The sequence below is a fragment of the Coregonus clupeaformis genome, chromosome 24 (genome assembly GCF_020615455.1).
Source record: "Coregonus clupeaformis isolate EN_2021a chromosome 24, ASM2061545v1, whole genome shotgun sequence".
Lineage (NCBI taxonomy): Eukaryota > Metazoa > Chordata > Actinopteri > Salmoniformes > Salmonidae > Coregonus > Coregonus clupeaformis.
Window position 1 is genome coordinate 12,559,033 of NC_059215.1, and position 22,568 is coordinate 12,581,600.

Genomic DNA, 22,568 nt, shown 5'->3' on the forward strand with positions numbered 1-22,568 from the left:
CCGAGACCCCCAACCGCTCCATAAAAGCTCTCCAGACTCTGGGGGTAAATTGGGGACCTCGATCAGACACAATATCCTCGGGTACCCCGTAGTGCCGGAACACATGGGTGAATAGTGCTTCGGCGGTTTGCAGGGCAGTAGGAAGGCCCGGCATAGGGAGCAAACGACAGGCCTTAGAAAACCGGTCCACAACGACCAGTATAGTGGTATTTCCCTGTGAAGGAGGAAGGTCAGTGAGGAAATCCATGGTCGTTGTGGAACGGGCAGGGGTAATAACTTACCCCTAGGCAGATGTCTAGGCGCCTTACACTGGGCGCACACCGAGCAGGAGGAAACATAAACCCTCACATCCCTCGCCAACGTGGGCCACCAGTACTTGGCACTAAGACAGTGCACTGTCCGGCCGATACCAGGGTGTCCAGAGGAGGGTGACGTGTGAGCCCAATAAATCAATCGATCCCGAACCTCGAGCGGAACGTACTTCCGACCCTCCGGGCATTGAGGTGGACTAGGGTCGGTGCGTAACGCCCGCTCGAGTTCAGCATCGACCTCCCACACTACCGGTGCCACCAGACAAGACTCCGGCAGTATGGGAGTGGGCTCCACGGACCTCTCCTCCGTGTCATACCGCCGAGACAGTGCATCTGCCTTACCATTCTGTGACCCAGGGATGTACGTGATCTTAAATGTGAACCGGGTCAAAAACATATTCCACCTCGCCTGGCGAGGGTTCAGCCTCCTCGCTGCCCGGATGTACTCCAGGTTACGGTGGTCCGTCAAAATGAGGAAAGTGTGTTGAGCCCCCTCAAGCCAGTGCCTCTACACCTTTAGGGCCTGTACCACGGCTAACAGCTCCCTGTCCCCTACGTCATAGTTTCGCTCCGCCGGACTGAGCTTCTTGGAATAAAAAGCACAGGGGTGGAGTTTAGGTGGCGCGCCGGACCGTTGCGAAAGCACGGCTCCTATACCGGCCTCTGACGCGTCCACCTCTACCTGAAATGGCAAAGAGGGATCCGGATGCGCCAGCACCGGGGCCGAGGTAAACAGGTCCTTCAGCCTCCCAAACGCCCTGTCCGCCTCGGCTGACCACTGCAGACGCACCGGACCCCCTTCAAAAGAGACGTTATGGGAGCTGCCACCTGTCCAAAACCCCCGGATAAACCTCCGGTAGTAATTCGCAAACCCCAAAAACTGCTGCACCTCCTTCACAGTGGTTGGCGTTTGCCAATTACGCACGGCTGACACCCGGTCTACCTCCATCTTCACCCCTGACGCAGACAACTGATAACCCAAAAAGGAAACCGACTCCTGGAAAAACAGACACTTCTCTGCCTTGACATACAGGTCGTGCTCCAACAGCCTCCGCAACACTCGGCGCACCAGGGCCACATGCTCGACTCGGGTAGGCGAGTACACGAGAATGTCATCTATGTACACGACCACCCCCTGCCCCTGCATGTCCCTGAAGATCTCATCCATGAATGATTGGAAAACTGAAGGAGCGTTCATCAACCCGTATGGCATGACAAGATACTCGTAATGGCCCGAGGTGGTACTAAAGGCTGTCTTCCATTCATCGCCCCCCCCTAATGCGCACCAAGTTGTACGCGCTCCTGAGATCTAATTTAGTGAAGAAACGCGCCCCGTGCAATGACTCCGTCATGGTCGCAATCAGCGGGAGTGGATAACTGTACTTCACCGTGATCTGATTGAGACCACGGTAATCAATGCACGGGCGTAACCCACCATCCTTTTTCTTCACAAAAAGAAACTCGAGGACGCAGGGGAAGTGGAAGGCCGTATGTATCCTTGTCTCAGAGATTCGTCTATGTAAGTCTCCATAGCTCTCTTCTCCTCCTGAGACAGAGGATACACATGGCAGCTCCTGCCTGGAGGTCTATCGCACAATCTCCCTGCCTATGGGGAGGCAACTGCGTCGCCCTCGACTTACTGAACACAATAGCCAAATCCCCATACTCAGGGGGAACGTGCAATGCGGGCACCTGGTTTGGACTCTCCACCGAGGTAGCCCCTACGGAAACGCCTAAACATCGACCCACACACTGGGCAGACCACTCCATCAGAGCCCTCTCCTGCCACGAAATAGATGGGTTATGGGTACTCAACCAGGGCATGCCCAGCACCACCGGATACGCAGGCGAGTCGATCAGAAATAGCTGGATCATCTCCTGATGACCCCCCTGCGCACACATCCTAAGTGGCGCCGTGAGCTCCCTGATCAAGCCCGCACCCAACGGACGGCTATCTAGGGCATGAACGGGGAAGGGGACGTCAACAGGGAGTAGGGGAATCCATAAGGCTAAACAAAATTCCTTATCAACAAAATTCCCAGCCGCACCTGAATCTACCAGCGCCTTATGCTGGGAATGAGGTGCTACCTCTGGAAAACGCACAGGTATACAGAAGTGTGCAACAGAGAGCTCTGGGTGAGTGGGGCGCCTACTCACCTGGAAGGACTCCCCAGTGCGGGACCTGTCGTCTTCTCCCCTAGGAGGCCATCCCCAGCACCTAGCCGCGGTGTGTCCTCCCCGACCACAGTTGGTGCAGGAGATGGACCCCCTCGTAATCCGACCCCTCCTCTCTCTAGCGCCAGCGCCACCGAGCTCCATGGGGCACGGCTCGGAGGCGCTGGAGGGGGAAATGGACGGACCCCCCTCGGGACGTCCGCGGGTAGCTAGCAGGGTATCCAGCCTGATGGACATGTCGACCAACTGGTCGAACGAGAGGCTGGTGTCCCTACAGGCCAGCTCCCTACGGACGTCCTCACGTAGACTACATCGATAGTGATCGATGAGGGCCCGCTCATTCCACCCTGCATCCGCCGCTAGAGTACGGAATTCCAAGGCGAACTCCTGGGCACTCCTCTTCCCCTGCCGGAGGCAGAACAGACGCTCCCCCGCCGCTTTCCCCTCCGGGGGATGGTCAAACACCGCCCTGAAGCGGCGGGAGAACTCGTCGTAGGTGATGGTGGTAGCGTCTATTCTCCTCCACTCTGCGTTGGCCCATTCCAACGCCTTACCGGAAAGGCAGGAGATCAGGGCGGACACGCTCTCGTGTCCCGAGGGCGCCGGGTGCACGGTGGCCAGGTAAAGCTCCACCTGGAGAAGGAATCCCTGACACCCGGCAGCGGTCCCATCGTAGGCCCTCGGGAGCGAGAGTCGAACTCCTCTGGGTTCCGGAGCGGGAATGGGCTGACTTGCCGATGGTGCGGGCAGGGAAGATGGTGGTGGAGGTGTCCCTCGGGTCTCCCAGCCTCGGATGGTGGTGATCACCTCCTGCAGTGCGGACCCCATCCGCAGGATCTGGTCATTCTGCTCGCGGACCCTGTCCTCCAGCGTCGCCTGTGCTGCTGCGGCTCCTGCTGATTCCATTCGAGCAGGTGTGTGATTCTGTCAATGATGATGTAGGTGGGTGTGGTGGTGGAATCAGGCGCAGGACGCAGAACGTTAGTCCAACAGACTTTAGTAGATGCACACAAAAACAAGCACGAATAAATGCCCTGAGGCAAAACTCCGCACGTAGGCGAAAATAACGGGCGCACTAACAGGTGCGACAAAACCCTCCAAACAATATGGAGAAATAGCTCAACCGAGCAAACAGTAGAATAACAGCCTACCGGCACGACAGTCAAACAATCACACACAACACTAGACAAACACAACGAGACCTTATAGGACACTAATACACTAAACGATAACAGGTGTAACAACAATCAGACAAAAGCAAACGAACATAGAAACATGCAACGGTGGCAGCTAGTATTCCGGAGACGACGAACGCCGAAGCCTGCCCGAGCAAGGAAGAGAGGCAGCCTCGGCCGAAACCGTGACAGTAGGGGAGGGTTTGGCCGGCAGGGATGTGGGTTCGTTTCCCACGGGGGGTCAGTATGTCTTATTTCTTGTTTGTTTCACAATAAAAAATATTTTGCATCTGCAAAGTGGTAGGCATGTTGTGTAAATCAAATGATACAAACCCCCCCAAAAATCTAATTTAATTCCAGGTTGTAAGGCAACAAAATAGGAAAAATGCCAGGGGGGGGTGAATACTTTCGCAAGCCGCTGTATTTCCCTCAGGTTACACAGACCAACAAAGAATTTGAAAACAAATCCAATTTTGATAAACTCCCATATCTATTGGGTGAAATACCACAGTGTGCAATCACAGCAGCAAGATATGTGACCTGTTGCCACAAGAAAAGGGCAACCAGTGAAGAACAAACACCATTGTAAATACAACCCATATTGATGTTTATTTATTTTCCCTTTTGTACTGTAACTATTTGCACATCGTTACAACACTGTATATAGACATAATATGACATTGGAACTTGTGTGAGTGTAATATTTACTGTTAACTTTTTATTGTTTAATTCATTTTTGTTTATCCATTTCACTTGTTTGGCAATGTAAAAATATGTTTCCCATGCCAATAAAGCCCCTTGAATTGAAATGAATTGAGAGGGAGGGAGGGAGGTAGGAGGGGAGGGGAGGTAGTGAGAGAGGGAGGGAGGGAATGAGAGGGAGGGAGAGAGAGAGAGGGAAAGATAGAAAGAGTGAGATGGAGAAAGAGAGGTTGTATGGAGGCATTCTCTCTCACCATGGAAGTAAGATCAGATCTTTGGCCTCTCTTTTAGTCCCCAGGAGAATCCCTCATCAGCCCCCAGTGGGACCATCATCACGACCCCCTACACCGTTCTCTCCATTCTCCTTCAACCCTAATTAGAATGTTCCTCAAGTACTCCCAGCCACATTCCATTGTAGTACCCTCCCCTCTCTGTTCTCTGCTAGCCAAGGAAACACATGTCTAGCGGCTAGCCCAGCAGATAAGGAAATGTAGGAACGTAAAGACTCTTTCTTGCTGTCTGTCGAGGACAGGTCAATAAATCAACAGTGTTTAATGGATTATGCAATTAGACATCAACAGATGAAGAACTCTGAAAGCCCATACACATTACACCCCAACAGCTGGATATGTCATCTGGAATGCTAACCTTGACTGTGTTTTCTTTCAATCTCCCTCAAGGAGAGTGAATGCTTTTGTACTCGAGGCAGAGGTTGTGCACAGCTGCTTTTATAAAGAAGAAAAATCCATCTTCTAAATGAGCTAGTTCTATATCACAAAATACACTCCTGTAAACATAGCTAAAGTGTATTGAAAATCCATTACATGAAGGTTAGACTTGGTCTGTAGTCCGGAGGCTCACAGTCACACCAAACCCTGATGACTGCCTTCCTGTGTATGTGGAGGAACTACACTCTGATGGGCCTTTCTGCTAATTGGTAGTTACTCTACCCTCCTCCAGAGCAGGGTTTCCCAAACTCAGTCCAGGGACCCCCCGTGGGTGCACGTTTTGGTTTTTGCCCTAGCTTTGATTATTTTAATCAACTGTGTAGTGCTAGAGCAAAAAACAAAACGTGCACCCAGGGGGGGCCCCAGGACCGAGTTTGGGAAACCGAGTTTGGGAAACCAAGTTTGGGAAACCCTGCTCCAGAGCATGTGTGTTTAAAGAGGAGCCACTATTAATTGAGCCCTCTGTAGGTCTCCTGAGAGGGAACTGAAACCGTGTCCACATCCCTGTCACCTAGCGATGGCTAGCCATAGCATTGTCATGGGAATGGGAGGTCAGAGGGTCGAGGGGGACCGTGTGAATGGCTAATCAGGCACTTATTGTTCACCTCAGTCTCCAGACATCCGATTATGCTTTAGGAAGTTTATCTATGTAAATTACAGGGAGTGAATGTAGCCTTTCATATCACAGTGGAGTGGGCCCACTATCGCTCCATCCATGCTATTTTGAGAGCTGTGAAGAAAGATAGATGATGTTTGTTCGGCAAGGATGGGGTGGCTGAGGGGGCGCGTCTACGAGGCTGAAGCGTTTATGCCCGTCAGCGTTATTGCTTTTCGCTCCGCTCATGAAAAGCAGAGGCTTTACGAGTGTAGCGTGATGTGCTATAGTGTAGCGTAGCGAGGGAGAGAGGGTTGACTACCATGGGTCCTGGGGCTGTAGTGGCTGTGTGTCAGTGATCAGTGTGGCTGTCACCTGCCCTGATCTGTCGTAACACACACACACACACACACACACACACACACACACACACACACACACACATCACACACACACACAATCACACACACACACACACACACACACACACAACACACACACATACACACACACACACACACACACACACAAACACACAATGTAGTGGCTTTGTGTCAGTGATCACTGTGCCCTGGCCTGTTTGTCTGTCCTGAGACCACTGAGTGATGCTCTGAATGCTCCTCCCAGCCCCAGCCCTCTCCCGACCATCTCCCTTTGCTCTATATGTCACTTTGAGCCACCGTCCCTCCTCTCCTGCCACTGGATTGTGACTAGTTACCACAGCCAGTCATAAACCCACCTATTTCTTAATTTCTCTTCTTAAATTGTGATTTTAAACCTAACCCTACCATTAACCCTAACCTTAACCACACTGCTAGACTTATGCTTAACCCTAACCTTAAATTAAGACCAAAAAGCAACATTGTTACGATATAGCTGTGGTAACTAGTGGTAAACCCTGCCACTGCCACTCACACTCTGGCCTGGGTCACCACCATAGACACAGCCCAGCCCCGCCCACCTCTGATGTGACTTGATGTGGAGTTCCATTCCCAACCAAATTAAGGACAGTTTAAATGATTCTGATGGCACCGTCGTTCATAGTTTAGATTTCTGTTGAGGAGATTTTATCAGACATTTTGACAGGTCATATTTCTCTTGGATGGGGCAAGGTCAAGCCACAAGTCCTCCAGCCAGATTCTCTAGTTGTTTCCTTGTCCATGTCATTCCATCACTGTGTATGTTTACCTGCAGTGTAGAGAAGCTCTGTTTGGTAGAAGCCATACTTAATAAGCATGCTCTCCTCCTCCTGCCCTGATGTGATCATATCCCTGTGTAATGAAGCAGGGTGAGTGCAAGGTGGGGCTCAGTGAAGCACAGCAGAGACATGTCTACCAAATGGAACAGAAAGACAGCAGAAAGGACGAAGTCTGGCAGCCAGGGAGCAGGATGCACTAGGATCCACCTTGTCTCTCTCTCTCTCTCTCTCTCTCTCTCTCTCTCTCTCTCTCTCTCTCTCTCTCTCTCTCTCTCTCTCTCTCTCTCTCTCTCTCTCTCTCTCTCTCTCTCTCTCTCTCTCTCTCTCTCTCTCTCTCTCTCTCTCTCTCTCTCTCTTTCCTCCCCCATCTCCTGCTCTCTCTCTCCCCATCTATAACCTCTCTCTCTCTCTCTCTCTCTCTCTCGCTCTCTGCTCTCTCTCTCTCTCTCTCTCTCTCTCTCTCTCTCTCTCTCTCTCTCTCTCTCTCTCTCTCTCTCTCTCTCTCTCTATCTTTAACCTCTCTCGCTCTCCATCTATAACCTCTCTCTCTCCATCTATAACCCCCCTCTCTCTCCATCTATAACCTTTCTCTCTCTCTCTATCTCTAACCTCTCTCTCTTTCCCATCTCTAACCTCTCCTTTCTCTCTCTCTTCCAGCCGGTGCCCATCGATGACTCGTTCTGTGGTTTGGACATCAACCAGCCCCTTGGCGGCTCTCAGCTGGTGACAGGACACACTCTCTACACAGAGACACGGGACCGCATGACCTCTGTCACCTCCTACGTCTACAACGGATACTGCGTAGCCTTCGTCGGCACCAAGAGCGGACGCCTCAAAAAGGTCAGTTACCATTACTGACAGTTATGGTCAGTTACCAGCAGTTATCGTCAGCCACGGCTTGGGTTTCTAAAATACTGACCATAATACAGGCCATCGAAGACTCCTCTCCATCGCACTCTGTTCTGGGCAGTCTTCTCCAGCTCGTTCGTCTTTTGAAAAAGTCCTCTATCTATTCTGGTGTCCCAGTTCAAGTTCAAGGTCCATTTAAAGAGATCCCAGCCACTTCATCACTGTTGAAGCCATGGCCTCAGGTGACTGGGGAGTCTGTCTGTCCACTGACTGGTCTTCAGACCCTCAGACACTGCAAAGTGGTGCTATTCTATTCCAGGGACTCAGTCCGGATGGAGCACAGTGTGGTGATGAGGAGAAGATAAACTTTTCTCCTCCATATTTAATGCTTTTGGTCCTGTGACAGTGAGGCAGGTGGGCAAGGGTGTAGACTGGCAGGGCGTAGGGGGGCAGTGGGTGTAGAGTGGCAGGGCGTAGGGGGGCAGTGGGTGTAGAGTGGCAGGACGTAGGGGGGCAGTGGGTGTAGACTGGCAGGGCGTAGGGGGGCAGTGGGTGTAGAGTGGCAGGGCGTAGGGGGGCAGAGGTGTAGAGTGGCAGGGCGTAGGGGGCAGAGGTGTAGAGTGGCAGGGCGTAGGGGAGCAGTGGGTGTAGAGTGGCAGGGCGTAGGGGGAGCAGTGGGTGTAGAGTGGCAGGGCGTAGGGGAGCAGTGGGTGTAGAGTGGCAGGGCGTAGGGGGGCAGAGGTGTAGAGTGGCAGGGCGTAGGGGGGCAGTGGGTGTAGAGTGGCAGGGCGTAGGGGGGCAGTGGGTGTAGAGTGGCAGGGCGTAGGGGAGCAGTGGGTGTAGAGTGGCAGGGCGTAGGGGAGCAGTGGGTGTAGAGTGGCAGGGCGTAGGGGGGGCAGTGGGTGTAGAGTGGCAGGGCGTAGGGGGGCAGTGGGTGTAGAGTGGCAGGGCGTAGGGGGGCAGTGGGTGTAGAGTGGCAGGGCGTAGGGGAGCAGTGGGTGTAGAGTGGCAGGGCGTAGGGGAGCAGTGGGTGTCGTTCCTCTGTAGTGCTCATTATGTTCCCCTTATGGAATGAGCACTGTTAATGGCGGCCGTGCTGAATAACCTCGACTGGCCCATTAATTTTAATAGGGACCTTTATTCCTGCAACCCAGAGAGAGGGGGGAGGCTAGAGAGAGCAGGCCCACGCAAAACCCAGCCTCTGTCTCTGCTGGAGCGGCCAGACAATGCTGTCTGGCATTTGAAAAACAGCAGAATTGTTTTGAATTGAAATGACATTTGAATAGATTCTCAGATCCCAGCCTGTAGCTTTAAGGGCCACCAGTCCTCTTATCATGGCATATTTCACCCCACCGCACCAACACAGGCAGCTTATAGAGCACCTAGTGGATCATGTGGCTATTATGCATGGAAAGATTATAATGATGTTGGAGAAGTGGAGCGTGTTGTGTGGGCTACTTCGTCATATTCAAATTGGTAACCTGGCATTACACAGTCAGCACTGTTTTGGTATTAAAATTGAAGTGCAGTGGAAGCATTTAACAGTCAAATTATGTATGTGTACAGACCCGGGTTCGATCCCAGGCTGTGTCGCAGCCGGCCGCGACTGGGAGACCCATGAGGCGGTGAACAATTGGCCCAGCGTCGTCTGGCTTAGGGGAGGGTTTTGCTGGCTGGGATGTCCTTGTCCCATTGCGCTCTAGCGACTCCTTGTGGCGGGCCGGGCGCATACACGCTGACTTCGGTCACCAGTTGTACAGTGTTTCCTCCGACACATTGGTGCGGCTGGCTTCCGGGTTCAGCGAGCAGTGTGTCAAGAAGCAGTGTGGCTTGGCAGGGTCGTGTTTCGGAGGACGCATGGCTCTCAACCTTTGCCTCTCCCGAGCCCGTACAGGAGTTGCAGCGATGGGACAAGACTGTAACTACCAATTGGATATCACGAATTTGGGGAGAAAAAGGGGTAAAAAGTACAACAAAATAATAATAATAATAAAACCAACAAAGATGTATGTGTAATCTAGAAGGGCTACCTGTGTTGGGCTGCTGTCGAGGCTGCCTTGCTGCATGTAGATGATGTTGATGGTGGTTTGTGAGGTGAGTTTTCCCCTTACATTATAATGTAAAGCTCTTTGAGCATCTGGAAAAGTGCTTTACTGTATAAATCCAATCAGTTGCCATTGGTCATGGTGGTACTGTGTATCATGGATCCTCCTAGTGTATGACAGCAGATTGTGGGATTTGTCAGCAGCGACTTGGCTCCTCCCCCTGGGAACTGTCACAGCTTGAGTGACAGTGTGGGCCTCTGTCACATGGGCCAGAGCAGGACAAAAACAACAGCTGTCACTCCTAGAGAGAGGATTAGAGGGAATGTGAGAGAGAGATGGAGAGTGGGGGGAAGAAAGAGGGAGGGATGGAGAGAGGGAGAAGGAGAGAGGGAGAGGGAGAAAGAGACCGCGAGAACGATAGAGGGATAGAGAGAGCAAATAACAGTTGTGCTGGTAAGAGCATCTTTCAACTGTTTTGGCTCGCCCTCTGTTTCCCTAGCCCCTGAGACACAACACAAATGGACCTGCTGGGTTATTTCGGTTTATTTAATTCAATCTGTGGCCCAATCAGGATGTGGAATTGAAAAAGACTCATTCGGCGTAGTCCCCCTTGTTTGAGGTACTTAATAATTTATAACTTTTTTTCTACATGGTTAAATTGAATTAGACAGTAGAACACAGTTCTCTCCACTCTGGTGCGTACAGTACTGTGCACAGTTTCCTTTTCATCTCCCTGCTGCATTCCTTACATACAGTATGTGTCTTCTCTTCACATCCTATCTCTGCCTTCATGTATGACAATGCCATGAAAAGCGAAACCATCATGGCTGCCTGGTGCCATCCTATCCTCTCTCACAGCCATAGCATGGGGGACGAATTAACCAGGATATCAGGAGGCACACCGAGAGACGCCGCTCCACGGTCCACTGCCCCACTGGCTGGCTGGCTGACTGGCTGGCTGTCTGGGAGAGAAAAGCCCAGAAGCCTGTATGTTCAGCCTGTTGAGGCGTGGAGCCTGATCCATACATGACAAAGAGAGAGGGGAGAGAGGGGAGAGGATGAGGCTGCTTGGTAGCGTGTTGGTTGCTGTTTGTTTAGGGGGTTACAGTACCTCCATCCCTGTGTGTCATGCATGCTAGTCCCTGCCCCAGTCTCAGACTCCCAGCCCCAGCCCATGCTTTCTCCCACTGCAGACCCAGCTCCAGCCCCAGCCCCTGCTTTCTCCCACTGTAGACCCAGCTCCAGCCCCAGCCCCAGCCCCTGCTTTCTCCCACTGCAGCCCCAGCTCCAGCCCCAGCCCCTGTTTTCTCCCACTGCAGCCCCAGCTCCAGCCCCAGCCCCAGCCCCTGCTTTCTCCCACTGCAGCCCCAGCTCTAGCTCCAGCCCCAGCCCCTGCTTTCTCCCACTGCAGCTCCAGCTCCAGCCCCTGCTTTCTCCCACTGCAGCCCCAGCTTCAGCCTTAGCCCCTGCTTTCTCCCACTGCAGCCCCAGCTCCACCCCAGCCCCTGCTTTCTCCCACTGCAGCCCCAGCCCCAGCCCCTGCTTTCTCCCACTGCAGCCCCAGACCCAGCCCCTGCTTTCTCCCACTGCAGCCCCAGACCCAGCCCCTGCTTTCTCCCACTGCAGCCCCAGCCCCAGCCCCTGCTTTCTCCCACTGCAGCAGGCTGATAAGCTGGTGCCAGGCAGGCCATGGGGACCAGTGTAGAGGACCAGGCTAGGGCAGGGCAGCACAGCAGGACAGGGCTATAGGTTTACAGGATGTTATGCTTGGTAGGTGTAGTGACACGGCATAGCAGCGCTGGAGCCTCATCCTCACTTAAGCAAGCTGGCTCTGGCTGCGCTCTGCCTGCTTCCCCCTCCCCCATTCCCCCAGAGCAGAGAGAGACAGAGGGAGAGGGAGGGAGAGAGAAGGGAGAGGGGGTGGAGGAGGAAAAGACTGTTGAAATGTGCAGCTGAAGGAAGGAACCAGGATCCAGGGCTAGTCTGCACCGCTGCCTGTAATTGGATTGGCTCCCTTCCCCAAAAACCCCCTCCCCTTACTCACTCACCCACACACACACACACACACACACACACACACACACACACACACACACACACACACACACACACACACACACACTCATATACACCTTCTTCTCCCACTTCCCCATTCATTTCACACTCCACTCTCTCTCTCGCTCGCTCTCACTCTCTCTCTCACTCTCTCTCTCTCTCTCTCTCTCTCTCTCTCTCTCTCTCTCTCTCACTCTCTCTCTCTCTCTCACTCTCTCTCTCTCTCTCTCTGTGTTTCTCTCTCTCTCTCTCTCTCTCTCTCTCTCTCTCTATCTGTGTTTCTCTCTCTCTCTCTCTCTCTCCCTACAGACTAGTTCTTACTGTTTCTCTAGTTATTTCCTGGGCAGGGGTGGAGCAAGGCGAAGGGAAGCCAGCTAACGCTGCTGGATTGTAGATTGTGCTGCTGGTGTGGTAACAGGCATGTTTTAGTAGGGGGATTGATGGAGGGACAGGGGTTAAGATGTGGGGGAGGAACAGGGGTTAAGATGTGGGGGAGGGGGAGGGACAGGGGTTAAGGGGTGGGGGAACAGAGACAGTGAGGTGAGGACAAGGAATATGTAGAGCTGGAGAGGAACATATGGGCACATTAGACTGGTGTCTTTCATACAGATGGCTGTGTGTGTTAGGTGTGTGTTGGGTGTATGTGTGTCTGTGCGCGCGTGTATGTGTGCGTGTGTGGGGGTAGAGGGTGAGTGGCCCAATCGATACCCAGCAACTCCAGCTAACTCTTAAAACACCTCTGAGTTACAGAGTAACAGGCTTTAAAATCCCCCCTGAATTAACTTCTATGTGTGTCCTGTTAAAATGTCAAAAGATTATCCAATGGTCTATTGGAAATTCCCAAACACAGTTGATTTATTGATAGCAGCTAACTTTCACCCAGAGACCTACATCAAGCTTCAAGGTTCTCTGGGTCAGAATCTGAGAAAGATTGCCATTTTTGAAATACTCCTAGATGATTTTGGGTCTATATTACCTAAGAGTAGCGTCATCTAAATGTGATGCTACGTGAGTGAGGAGGTTAATTTACTGCTTTAGAGCTTGGTGGGAAAAGAGAGGGAAGAGAGAGGTGGGGGGGGGCTAACTCCCTTTGATATAGCCAGTCAAGGATGGAAGCAGAGGAACATGTAGAAAGAAGGGATGTTAAAATGGAGAAAAAATAGAACCCTGTGATAGGATGAACGGAGCGCTTAAAGAGCCCCCAGCAGAACTCTCTCTCTCTGAGGGTTCCCCTGCTAACACCGCCCATCAATCCCATAACAGAGGAGAGAGATGAAGGAGGGAGCTGGGAATACTGGCAATGAAGGTTGATTCCACATCCCTGCTCCGTACTACCGAGTCAGGGGTTAAGGAGTATTGAGCCTGAGACCAAAGGGATGATTTCCCGGTGAGATTATCATAGGCCTATAGCTCCTTCAGTCCTTCATCATGTTGAAGCTGGCAGGACACACAGCGTGGCCTTTGTGTAATAATCCACAACCCACCTTTCAGAAACACATCTCCTATGTGATAGATGTAAGGGATGCTCCAGGCCAGTATGGGCAGTAGGCCATGCCTCTAGAGCTGGAGAACAGAGCAGTCCAACCCTCCAACCATGTGTATGTGGTTACAGTACAGTATGTCCTGCTACATTTGGCCTCATTGATTATTTTCATCGCTCTGCTCTGGTGGATAATCAACATTTGGTTTGGATGGGTTCCTGGAACTAGGGACAGGGACATGAAAGGCTGGTTCAGGTGTGTCCCTCCCGACCCCCTCTGGGTTGCGAGTGTGGGTCGTTAATTGGTCAAATTGATCCTTTGTTCCATTGAACTGGTTAACTAACTAGGCCTGCCTGCCCCACGGGCACCCAGCCCACTGACCTGGTCACTGTCATATTATCTCTGTGACAGGTGGTTGTGGGGGGTCGAGGGGACGGGGGTGAGGGGATGGGGGTCGAGGGGACGGGGGTAAGAGGACAGGGGGCCACCGTGGTGGGACACAGCTGAACGTGGCAGACAAAGGGCCGGGGAGTTGAAAGGGATGCAGAGGACGACACGCGGAGGCAGCTATTCTATAGTTCTACTGTTCCCCATAGCAACTTGCAGGCAATGCCTGTATAGTCAAGCTGAACCTCCCCAAATGTGACTTGTGTGTATGTGCTTCTGTGAGTGTATATGCTTGGCCACCGAGCCAGCCTGGTCTGTGTTATTATTAGGCCTAGAGGCCTGGAGGTGTGGACTTAGGCTGTGGAGAGGGGAAAACATGGAGCTCCATGGTTGGGAGTAAGCTGAACTCTCAGGCCCAGAGAGCGGGCAGGCAGGCGGGCAGGGAGTGTAGGCCAAGAGGCCTGGAGGTCTGTAGGTCCAGGGAGTAAGGGGACTGTTCAGGACATTTCTAAGTGACATTTCTAAGTGACCCCAAACTTTTGAGTATATACAGTACCAGTCAAAAGTTTGGACACACCTACTCATTCAAGGGTTTTTCTTTATTTTTACTATTTTCTACATTGTAGAATAATAGTGAAGGCATCAAAACTATTGAATAACACATATGGAATCATGTAGTAACCAAAAAGGTGTTAAACAAATCAAAAAATATTTTATATTTGAGATTCTTCAAACAGCCACCCTTTGCCTTGATGACAGCTTTGCACACTCTTGGCATTCTCTCAACCAGCTTCATGAGGTAGTCACCTGGAATGTATTTCAATTAACAGCTGTGCCTTCTTAAAAATGAATTTGTGGAATGTCTTTCCTTCTTAATGCGTTTGAGCCAATCAGTTGTGTTGTGACAGAAGATAGCCCTATTTGGTAAAAGACCAAGTCCATATTATGGCAAGAATAGCTCAAATAAGCAAAGAGAAACGACAGTCCATCATTACTTTAAGACATGAAGGTCAGTCAATTCTGAACATTTCAAGAACTTTGAAAGTTTCTTCAAGTGCAGTCGCAAAAACCATCAAGCGCTATGATGAAACTGGCTCTCATGAGCACCGCCACAGGAGAGGAAGACCCAGAGTTACCTCTGCTGCAGAGGATAAGTTCATTAGAGTTACCAGCCTCAGCAATTGCAGCCCAAATAAATGCTTCACAGAGTTCAAGTAACATACACATCTCAACATCAACTGTTCAGAGGAGACTATGTGAATCAGGCCTTCATGGTCCAATTGCAGAAACAACTACTAAAGGACACCAATAGGTGAAGATACATTTTATTATTATTTATTATTATTATTTATTTTTTTGGGGGGGGGGGTTAGATCAGCTTAATATTGCAGATAGATTGTAACTTCCATCAATGTAGTTGTCTGCATCACTTCCAATCCCCCATGTTTTTTTTTTTATATATATATATATACACTGCTCAAAAAAATAAAGGGAACACTTAAACAACACAATGTAACTCCGAGTCAATCACACTTCTGTGAAATCAAACTGTCCACTTAGGAAGCAACACTGATTGACAATAAATGTCACATGCTGTTGTGCAAATGGAATAGACAACAGGTGGAAATTATAGGCAATTAGCAAGACACCCCCAATAGAGGACTGGTTTTGCAGGTGGTGACCACAGACCACTTCTCAGTTCCTATGCTTCCTGGCTGATGTTTTGGTCACTTTTGAATGCTGGCGGTGCTTTCACTCTAGTGGTAGCATGAGACGGAGTCTACAACCCACACAAGTGGCTCAGGTAGTGCAGCTCATCCAGGATGGCACATCAATGCGAGCTGTGGCAAGAAGGTTTGCTGTGTCTGTCAGCGTAGTGTCCAGAGCATGGAGGCGCTACCAGGAGACAGGCCAGTACATCAGGAGACGTGGAGGAGGTCGTAGGAGGGCAACAACACAGCAGCAGGACTGCTACCTTCGCCTTTGTGGAAGGAGGAGCAGGAGGAGCACTGCCAGAGCCCTGCAAAATGACCTCCAGCAGGCCACAAATGTGCATGTGTCTGCTCAAACGGTCAGCAACAGACTCCATGAGGGTGGTATGAGGGCCCGACGTCCACAGGTGGGGGTTGTGCTTACAGCCCAACACCGTGCAGGACGTTTGGCATTTACCAGAGAACACCAAGATTGGCAAATTCGCCACTGGCGCCCTGTGCTCTTCACAGATGAAAGCAGGTTCACACTGAGCACGTGACAGACGTGACAGAGTCTGGAGACGCCGTGGAGAACGTTCTGCTGCCTGCAACATCCTCCAGCATGACCGGTTTGGCGGTGGGTCAGTCATGGTGTGGGGTGGCATTTCTTTGGGGGGCCGCACAGCCCTCCATGTGCTCGCCAGAGGTAGCCTGACTGCCATTAGGTACCGAGATGAGATCCTCAGACCCCTTGTGAGACCATATGCTGGTGCGGTTGGCCCTGGGTTCCTCCTAATGCAAGACAATGCTAGACCTCATGTGGCTGGAGTGTGTCAGCAGTTCCTGCAAGAGGAAGGCATTGATGCTATGGACTGGCCCGCCCATTCCCCAGACCTGAATCCAATTGAGCACATCTGGGACATCATGTCTCGCTCCATCAACCAACGTCACGTTGCACCACAGACTGTTGGCGGATGCTTTAGTCCAGGTCTGGGAGGAGATCCCTCAGGAGACCATCCGCCACCTCATCAGGAGCATGCCCAGGCGTTGTAGGGAGGTCATACAGGCACGGGGAGGCCACACACACTACAGAGCCTCATTTTGACTTGTTTTAAGGACATTACATCAAAGTTGGGTCAGCCTGTAGTGTGGTTTTCCACTTTAATTTTGACGGTGACTCCAAATCCAGACCTCCATGGGTTGATACATTTGATTTCCATTGTTAATTTTTGTGTGATTTTGTTGTCAGCACATTCAACTATGTAAAGAAAAAAAATATTTAATAAGATTATTTCATTCATTCAGATCTAGGATGTGTTATTTTAGTGTTCCCTTTATTTTTTTGAGCAGTGTATATATACAGTGGGGAGAACAAGTATTTGATACACTGCCAATTTTGCAGGTTTTCCTACTTACAAAGCATGTAGAGGTCTATAATTTGTATCATAGGTACACTTCAACTGTGAGAGACGGAATCTAAAACAAAAGTCCAGAAAATCACATTGTATGATTTTTAAGTAATGAATTTGCATTTTATTGCATGACATAAGTATTTGATACATCAGAAAAGCAGAACTTAATATTTGGTACAGAAACCTTTGTTTGCAATTACAGAGATCATACGTTTCCTGTAGGTCTTGACCAGGTTTGCACACAGGATTTTGGCCCACTCCTCCATACAGACCTTCTCCAGATCCTTCAGGTTTTGGGGCTGTCGCTGGGCAATACGGACTTTCAGCTCCCTCCAAAGATTTTCTATTGGGTTCAGGTCTGGAGACTGGCTAGGCCACTCCAGGACCTTGAGATGCTTCTTACAGAGCCACTCCTTAGTTGCCCTGGCTGTGTGTTTCGGGTCGTTGTCATGCTGGAAGACCCAGCCACGACCCATCTTCAATGCTCTTACTGAGGGAAGGAGGTTGTTGGCCAAGATCTCGCGATTCATGGCCCCATCCATCCTCCCCTCAATACGGTGCAGTCGTCCTGTCCCGTTTGCAGAAAAGCATCCCCAAAGAATGATGTTTACACCTCCATGCTTCACGGTTGGGATGGTGTTCTTGGGGTTGTACTCATCCTTCTTCTTCCTCCAAACACGGTGAGTGGAGTTTAGACCAAAAAGCTCTATTTTTGCCTCATCAGACCACATGACTTTCTCCCATTCCTCCTCTGGATCATCCAGATGGTCATTGGCAAACTTCAGACGGGCCTGGACATGCGCTGGCTTGAGCAGGGGGACCTTGCGTGCGCTGCAGGATTTTAATCCATGACGGCGTAGTGTGTTACTAATGGTTTTCTTTGAGAATGTGGTCCCAGCTCTCTTCAGGTCATTGACCAGGTCCTGCCGTGTAGTTCTGGGCTGATCCCTCACCTTCCTCATGATCATTGATGCCCCACGAGGTGAGATCTTGCATGGAGTCCCAGACCGAGGGTGATTGACCGTCATCTTGAACTTCTTCCATTTTCTAATAATTGTGCCAACAGTTGTTGCCTTCTCACCAAGCTGCTTGCCTATTGTCCTGTAGCCCATCCCAGCCTTGTGCAGGTCTACAATTTTATCCCTGATGTCCTTACACAGCTCTCTGGTCTTGGCCATTGTGGAGTGGTTGGAGTCTGTTTGATTGAGTGTGTGGACAGGTGTCTTTTATACAGGTAACGAGTTCAAACAGGTGCAGTTAATACAGGTAATGAGTGGCGAACAGGAGGGCTTCTTAAAGAAAAACTAACAGGTCTGTGAGAGCCGGAATTGTTACTGGTTGGTAGGTGATCAAATACTTATGTCATGCAATAAAATTTAAATTAACTACTTAAAAATCATACTATGTGATTTTCTGGATTTTTGTTTTAGATTCTGTCTCTCACAGTTGAAGTGTACCTATGATAAAAATTACAGACCTCTACATGCTTTGTAAGTAGGAAAACCTGCAAAATCGGCAATGTATCAAATACTTGTTCTCCCCACTGTACATGATTCCATATGTGTTATTTAATAGTTTTGATGTCTTCACTATTATTCTACAATGTAGAAAATAGTACAAATAAAGAAAAACCCTTGAATGAGTAGGTGTTCTAAAACGTTTGACCGGTAGTGTATATATATATTTAAAGGTGCAACACGGTCTGCCATTTCCTGGTTGCTAAAATTGTAATAGTTCGTCTAATTTCACTTTATGTGACAAAACATGCAATCATTGTGTAGAGAATCATTGTACCATCTAAACTGCTGTGAAATATATTTTTCATAACCAAACGTATTGTATTTTCAGCTGTATGAAGCTGGTGTACAAAACCGAAATCAAAAGACGCAAAAACTGAACTTTAGAACGGGAAGCATAGAAATAGCGCACATAGAACAGATCTACCACTTCTTAAACTTGCTTCCAATGAGAATGACAGATCTATAACTCACATTTCTACAGTGTGTGAATTTGGTCGGGTCGGCCAAAAAGTTACATATTGAAGCCTGTAATTATATAGGCTAAAATTAATGATTAATGTACAGTGCAATTATAGACTGTTAAACAGGCAGGCTAAAACATGACAAAAATTGGTGCGACCAAATCATGTTCTGGTGCCATCAACTGAAAAAGTTGGTAACACCAGTGCCACCAGTGGAAAAAAAGTTGGTGTAGAACCCTGCAGGGTGTCAGCCAGCCCAGCCAGCCCCCTGAGCCCAGGGCCCAGAGCCTGGTGAATAGAGGTGACCTGCTGCTGGCCTGATGTTTGTCCACCATCAGCTAAACAAATCTGTTGTTCCTCTCCTCTTTCTCCTCTCCTACACTCTGACCTCGCCCTCTGTTCCTCTGTTTGCTGTGACTCCCTGCCACTGTCACCTTAATAAGGTATACACTGAGGAGAAGAGAGGACAGGGAGGGGAGAAATAGGGAGGGAGTGAGAGGCAGAAGGAGGGGAGAGAGAGAGAGGGAACGAGAGAGCGAGAGAGAGATATAGGGAGAGAGAGAGAGAGAGAGAGAGAGAGAGAGAGAGAGAGAGAGAGAGAGAGAGAGAGAGAAGGAGAGAGAGAGAGAGAGAGAGAGAGAAGGAGAGAGAGAGAGAGAGAGAGAGAGAGAGAGAGAGAGAGAGAAGGAGAGAGAGAGAGATCCCTCCCTGTGCTAGGAGCTGCTGCAGCCAAACCAGCATGGTGGATGGTGTCCTTAGCAACAGCTGAGGCCCATGGCAACGGTCTGAATAGAGCCCATCCTATTCAGAAACGATGCCTAGCTCTCAGCCCAGCAGGAGAGGTCCTACTGCAACCTGTCCATACACACACACACACAACTCACACACACACACACTGTACAGTTTTCTGACGAACTAGTTCTAGATTTTACGTTGAACATTAATGTCTGATTTGAGCTGACTTGAAATAGACAATTTCAGCTGAAAACCCTGGCAGTGCCATGATTGCTAACAGGTATATTTTCAATTATCATAATAATTCCTCTCTTCCTCTCTGAATGTCCTTTATAATGACAGTTGCATCACTTTGATTCATATTGAATGGTGGGATTTAAATCATCCCTGCCAAACCAATAATTACCTTATTTTGTTAAATCATTGGCATTGTTTGGTTGTATGTTTTTTAACCTTTTGACACGTATGTTATAAACATGAATAACGGCGCTTACAGCGTGAGTTCTTTTTGCACATGGTACCCAAATTCTATTCTGCTGTTCTAGAAAGTGATTGTTGCATTTTGCCGCTATTCTCTGCACCCCTCACTGCATCAAGACAGCATTTTCTGCTTCATATTAGGCTTTATAAAACTGTATTTTTTAACCACTCAGTCTCTTATCCTTTCTGCCTATAGTAGTAGCAGTGAGTATCTATAGTATTATTGATAATTATATAATAATTATTATCATCTATATTATATGTGTTATTATCTGAAAGAGGCTGTGGTATTAGCCTGTCTGAGTGTGAGAAAAGGCAGGAAACCTGAGGTGCTAAATCCAGTATGTTTGATACAATAGTGGTGAACAAACAAAGTGAGAGCGGGGTATGAGCATATATTACATATGGCGACCATGGCTAAGGGAAACGCTGGTATCCTAAATACTTTTTGTTCATTTTTTAAATTAATTTCATTTATCCTCCCCTGGAAAAACTAGGCTAAAACGTGCCTACATTTTATCATCATGTCAACGTATTTTCACCACTGGACATGTAGCCTACAGATGCCTGCCTCATCACCAAGCAAGGAGGATATTTCGCTATCATCAAATGCGGTGAGTATTATGGCTTGGATAGGTTTTAGCCTAGTCAGGCGGAGGAGAGTGAGAACAGGGTGGATAAAGTAATGTAAGCAACAAAGTCCGGTAGTTTGTGTGGACGATCAGATTGAATGGTGTGTGCATGCAATCAGCTATATTGTGTGCAGATACCGTGGCATTTAGTCCTGTTATTTAGACTGGTTTATGGAATGAGTTTGGCTGTGGATGTGTTCCGTGTGATGCTTGGATGATGAAGTTCGCAATTATCTTTTACAATAAAAGGTGAACTTGAGCAATAAAGTTGAATACCTTTATTTTCCATCAGTACAAAACATTGTTTTGATGCTTTTCAGACAACAATGCTGTTTAGACGCGCTTGTTGCATCATACTTTCTGCTGCTACTGTTCCAATCACATATTTGCAATGGTACGCTGCAGGGACCACTCAACAATGATCACAAATATGTGATCGTACGCGTCGAAGGGTTAATGAAAGACGCTCATTTTATTATGTTTGACTGTTTATCAAACTAGTTATGTAAATGTCTGTCAAGATAAAATGACAGAGAATGGGAGCAAGGTGAGTAGTTCTGTAATTGACAGCTGCCAGTATCTCCCGCCAAAACACAATCTGTACCAGTGGCTGGGTAAGATTGCAGGCAATCTTCCTAATCATGGCACATTTACCAATCCAGCCTCAATTTACGCACTGGCAATAACAGGGAGAATTGCAGACAGAAATTGGCAGCTGCAAGGAATGAAAGAGCACCTTCCTCCCTAGTCCCAAGCCAGTGAATCACCTTGGCACAGTTTCTCCTACAAAGAGGGAGAATTGAAGGTCCTAAAATTATCCCCATTTCAGAAGGGGCAACTTAACTACAGATGATCCTTAGCTTTCCAAAAAAATAAAAAATAACAGCAGAACCCAGAGATGACTGCAACGTCTGAAATGGATAGCAAACAAATATCACTGTCATTAACTGAACATCTGAGTTTCTGTTTGCTTCGGTCACCTCTTAGAAATACCAGCAAACCAATAAGCATTATGGGTAATTGCTGAGTAGTACTGAGGGCAGCGGGCAGGTTTGTAGAGGAGTGGTGTTCAGATCATCAGGCAGCTCAGACGTCCTTACTCAATGCCCTTGAGAAAACATCACCGGAACTGTTGCTTTCTGTCTCTGTCCTGTCCAGCCTACAGCCGGAGAAACTGTTAGTGTCAGAACTTGGCCACGCTAAACAGCTTTGTCAGAATAAAGCAATACAAGTACAAAGGAGTATGTCATGTTTGAGAAGAAAGCTTTCTCTTTGGTGTGTAAGTACAGAAGGGTTTAGTAGTGTGTGTGTACGTGTGCTTTAGGTCTGCTCTGTATGTGTGTGTGCTTTAGGTCTGCTCTGTATGTGTGTGTGCTTTAGGTCTGTGCTGTGCGCGCCCTGCTGCGTGTGTGTGTTCAAATCAAATCAAAATGTATTTGTCACATGCTTTGTAAACAACAGGTGTAGACTAACAGTGAAATGCTTAATGACGGGTCCTTTTCCAACAATGCAGAGTTAAGATAAACATAAAAAATGTGTATCCTCAGTCAGTACGAGGTCTGTGTGACCTTTAGGATCTTCAGCTCTACTTGACTCCACTGCTCTGCTCTTAACCCCTTTAAAACCCCTTTACAACTCCTATAAAAGTCCTTTAAAACCCCTTTAAACTCCCTTTAAAACTCATTAAAACCCCTTTAAAATCGATTTTAAAAGCCTTTTAAAAGCCTTTAAAACCCATCTAAAAACCCTTTAAAACCCATTAAAACCCCCTTTAAAAACCCCTTTAATTGAGTACAAAGCAACAGCCCCAGTAGCTCCAGAGCCAGTTGCCCTGGTACCTTCAAACCCCAGGCTGAGACTTCAATCAGCCCTCCTGGCCTGGGTCTCTCTTAGAGCATGCTGCAGCTTCCCTTCACTGTTAAAGGGCCAAGTTGAA

At 49.0% G+C, this 22,568-nt stretch overlaps 1 protein-coding gene across 2 annotated transcripts in view; it reads left to right on the forward strand.

Annotated features, from left to right (window-relative positions):
* The window catches only part of LOC121538014 (plexin-A2-like), a 346,168-nt gene that overhangs the window by 65,708 nt on the left and 257,892 nt on the right, over nt 1-22,568 (forward strand). For both annotated transcript variants that reach the window (XM_041845745.2, XM_041845746.2), the window contains exon 3: nt 7,542-7,724. In XM_041845745.2, coding sequence (XP_041701679.1) covers nt 7,542-7,724 — 183 coding nt within the window. The remainder of the gene's footprint in view (nt 1-7,541; nt 7,725-22,568) is intronic.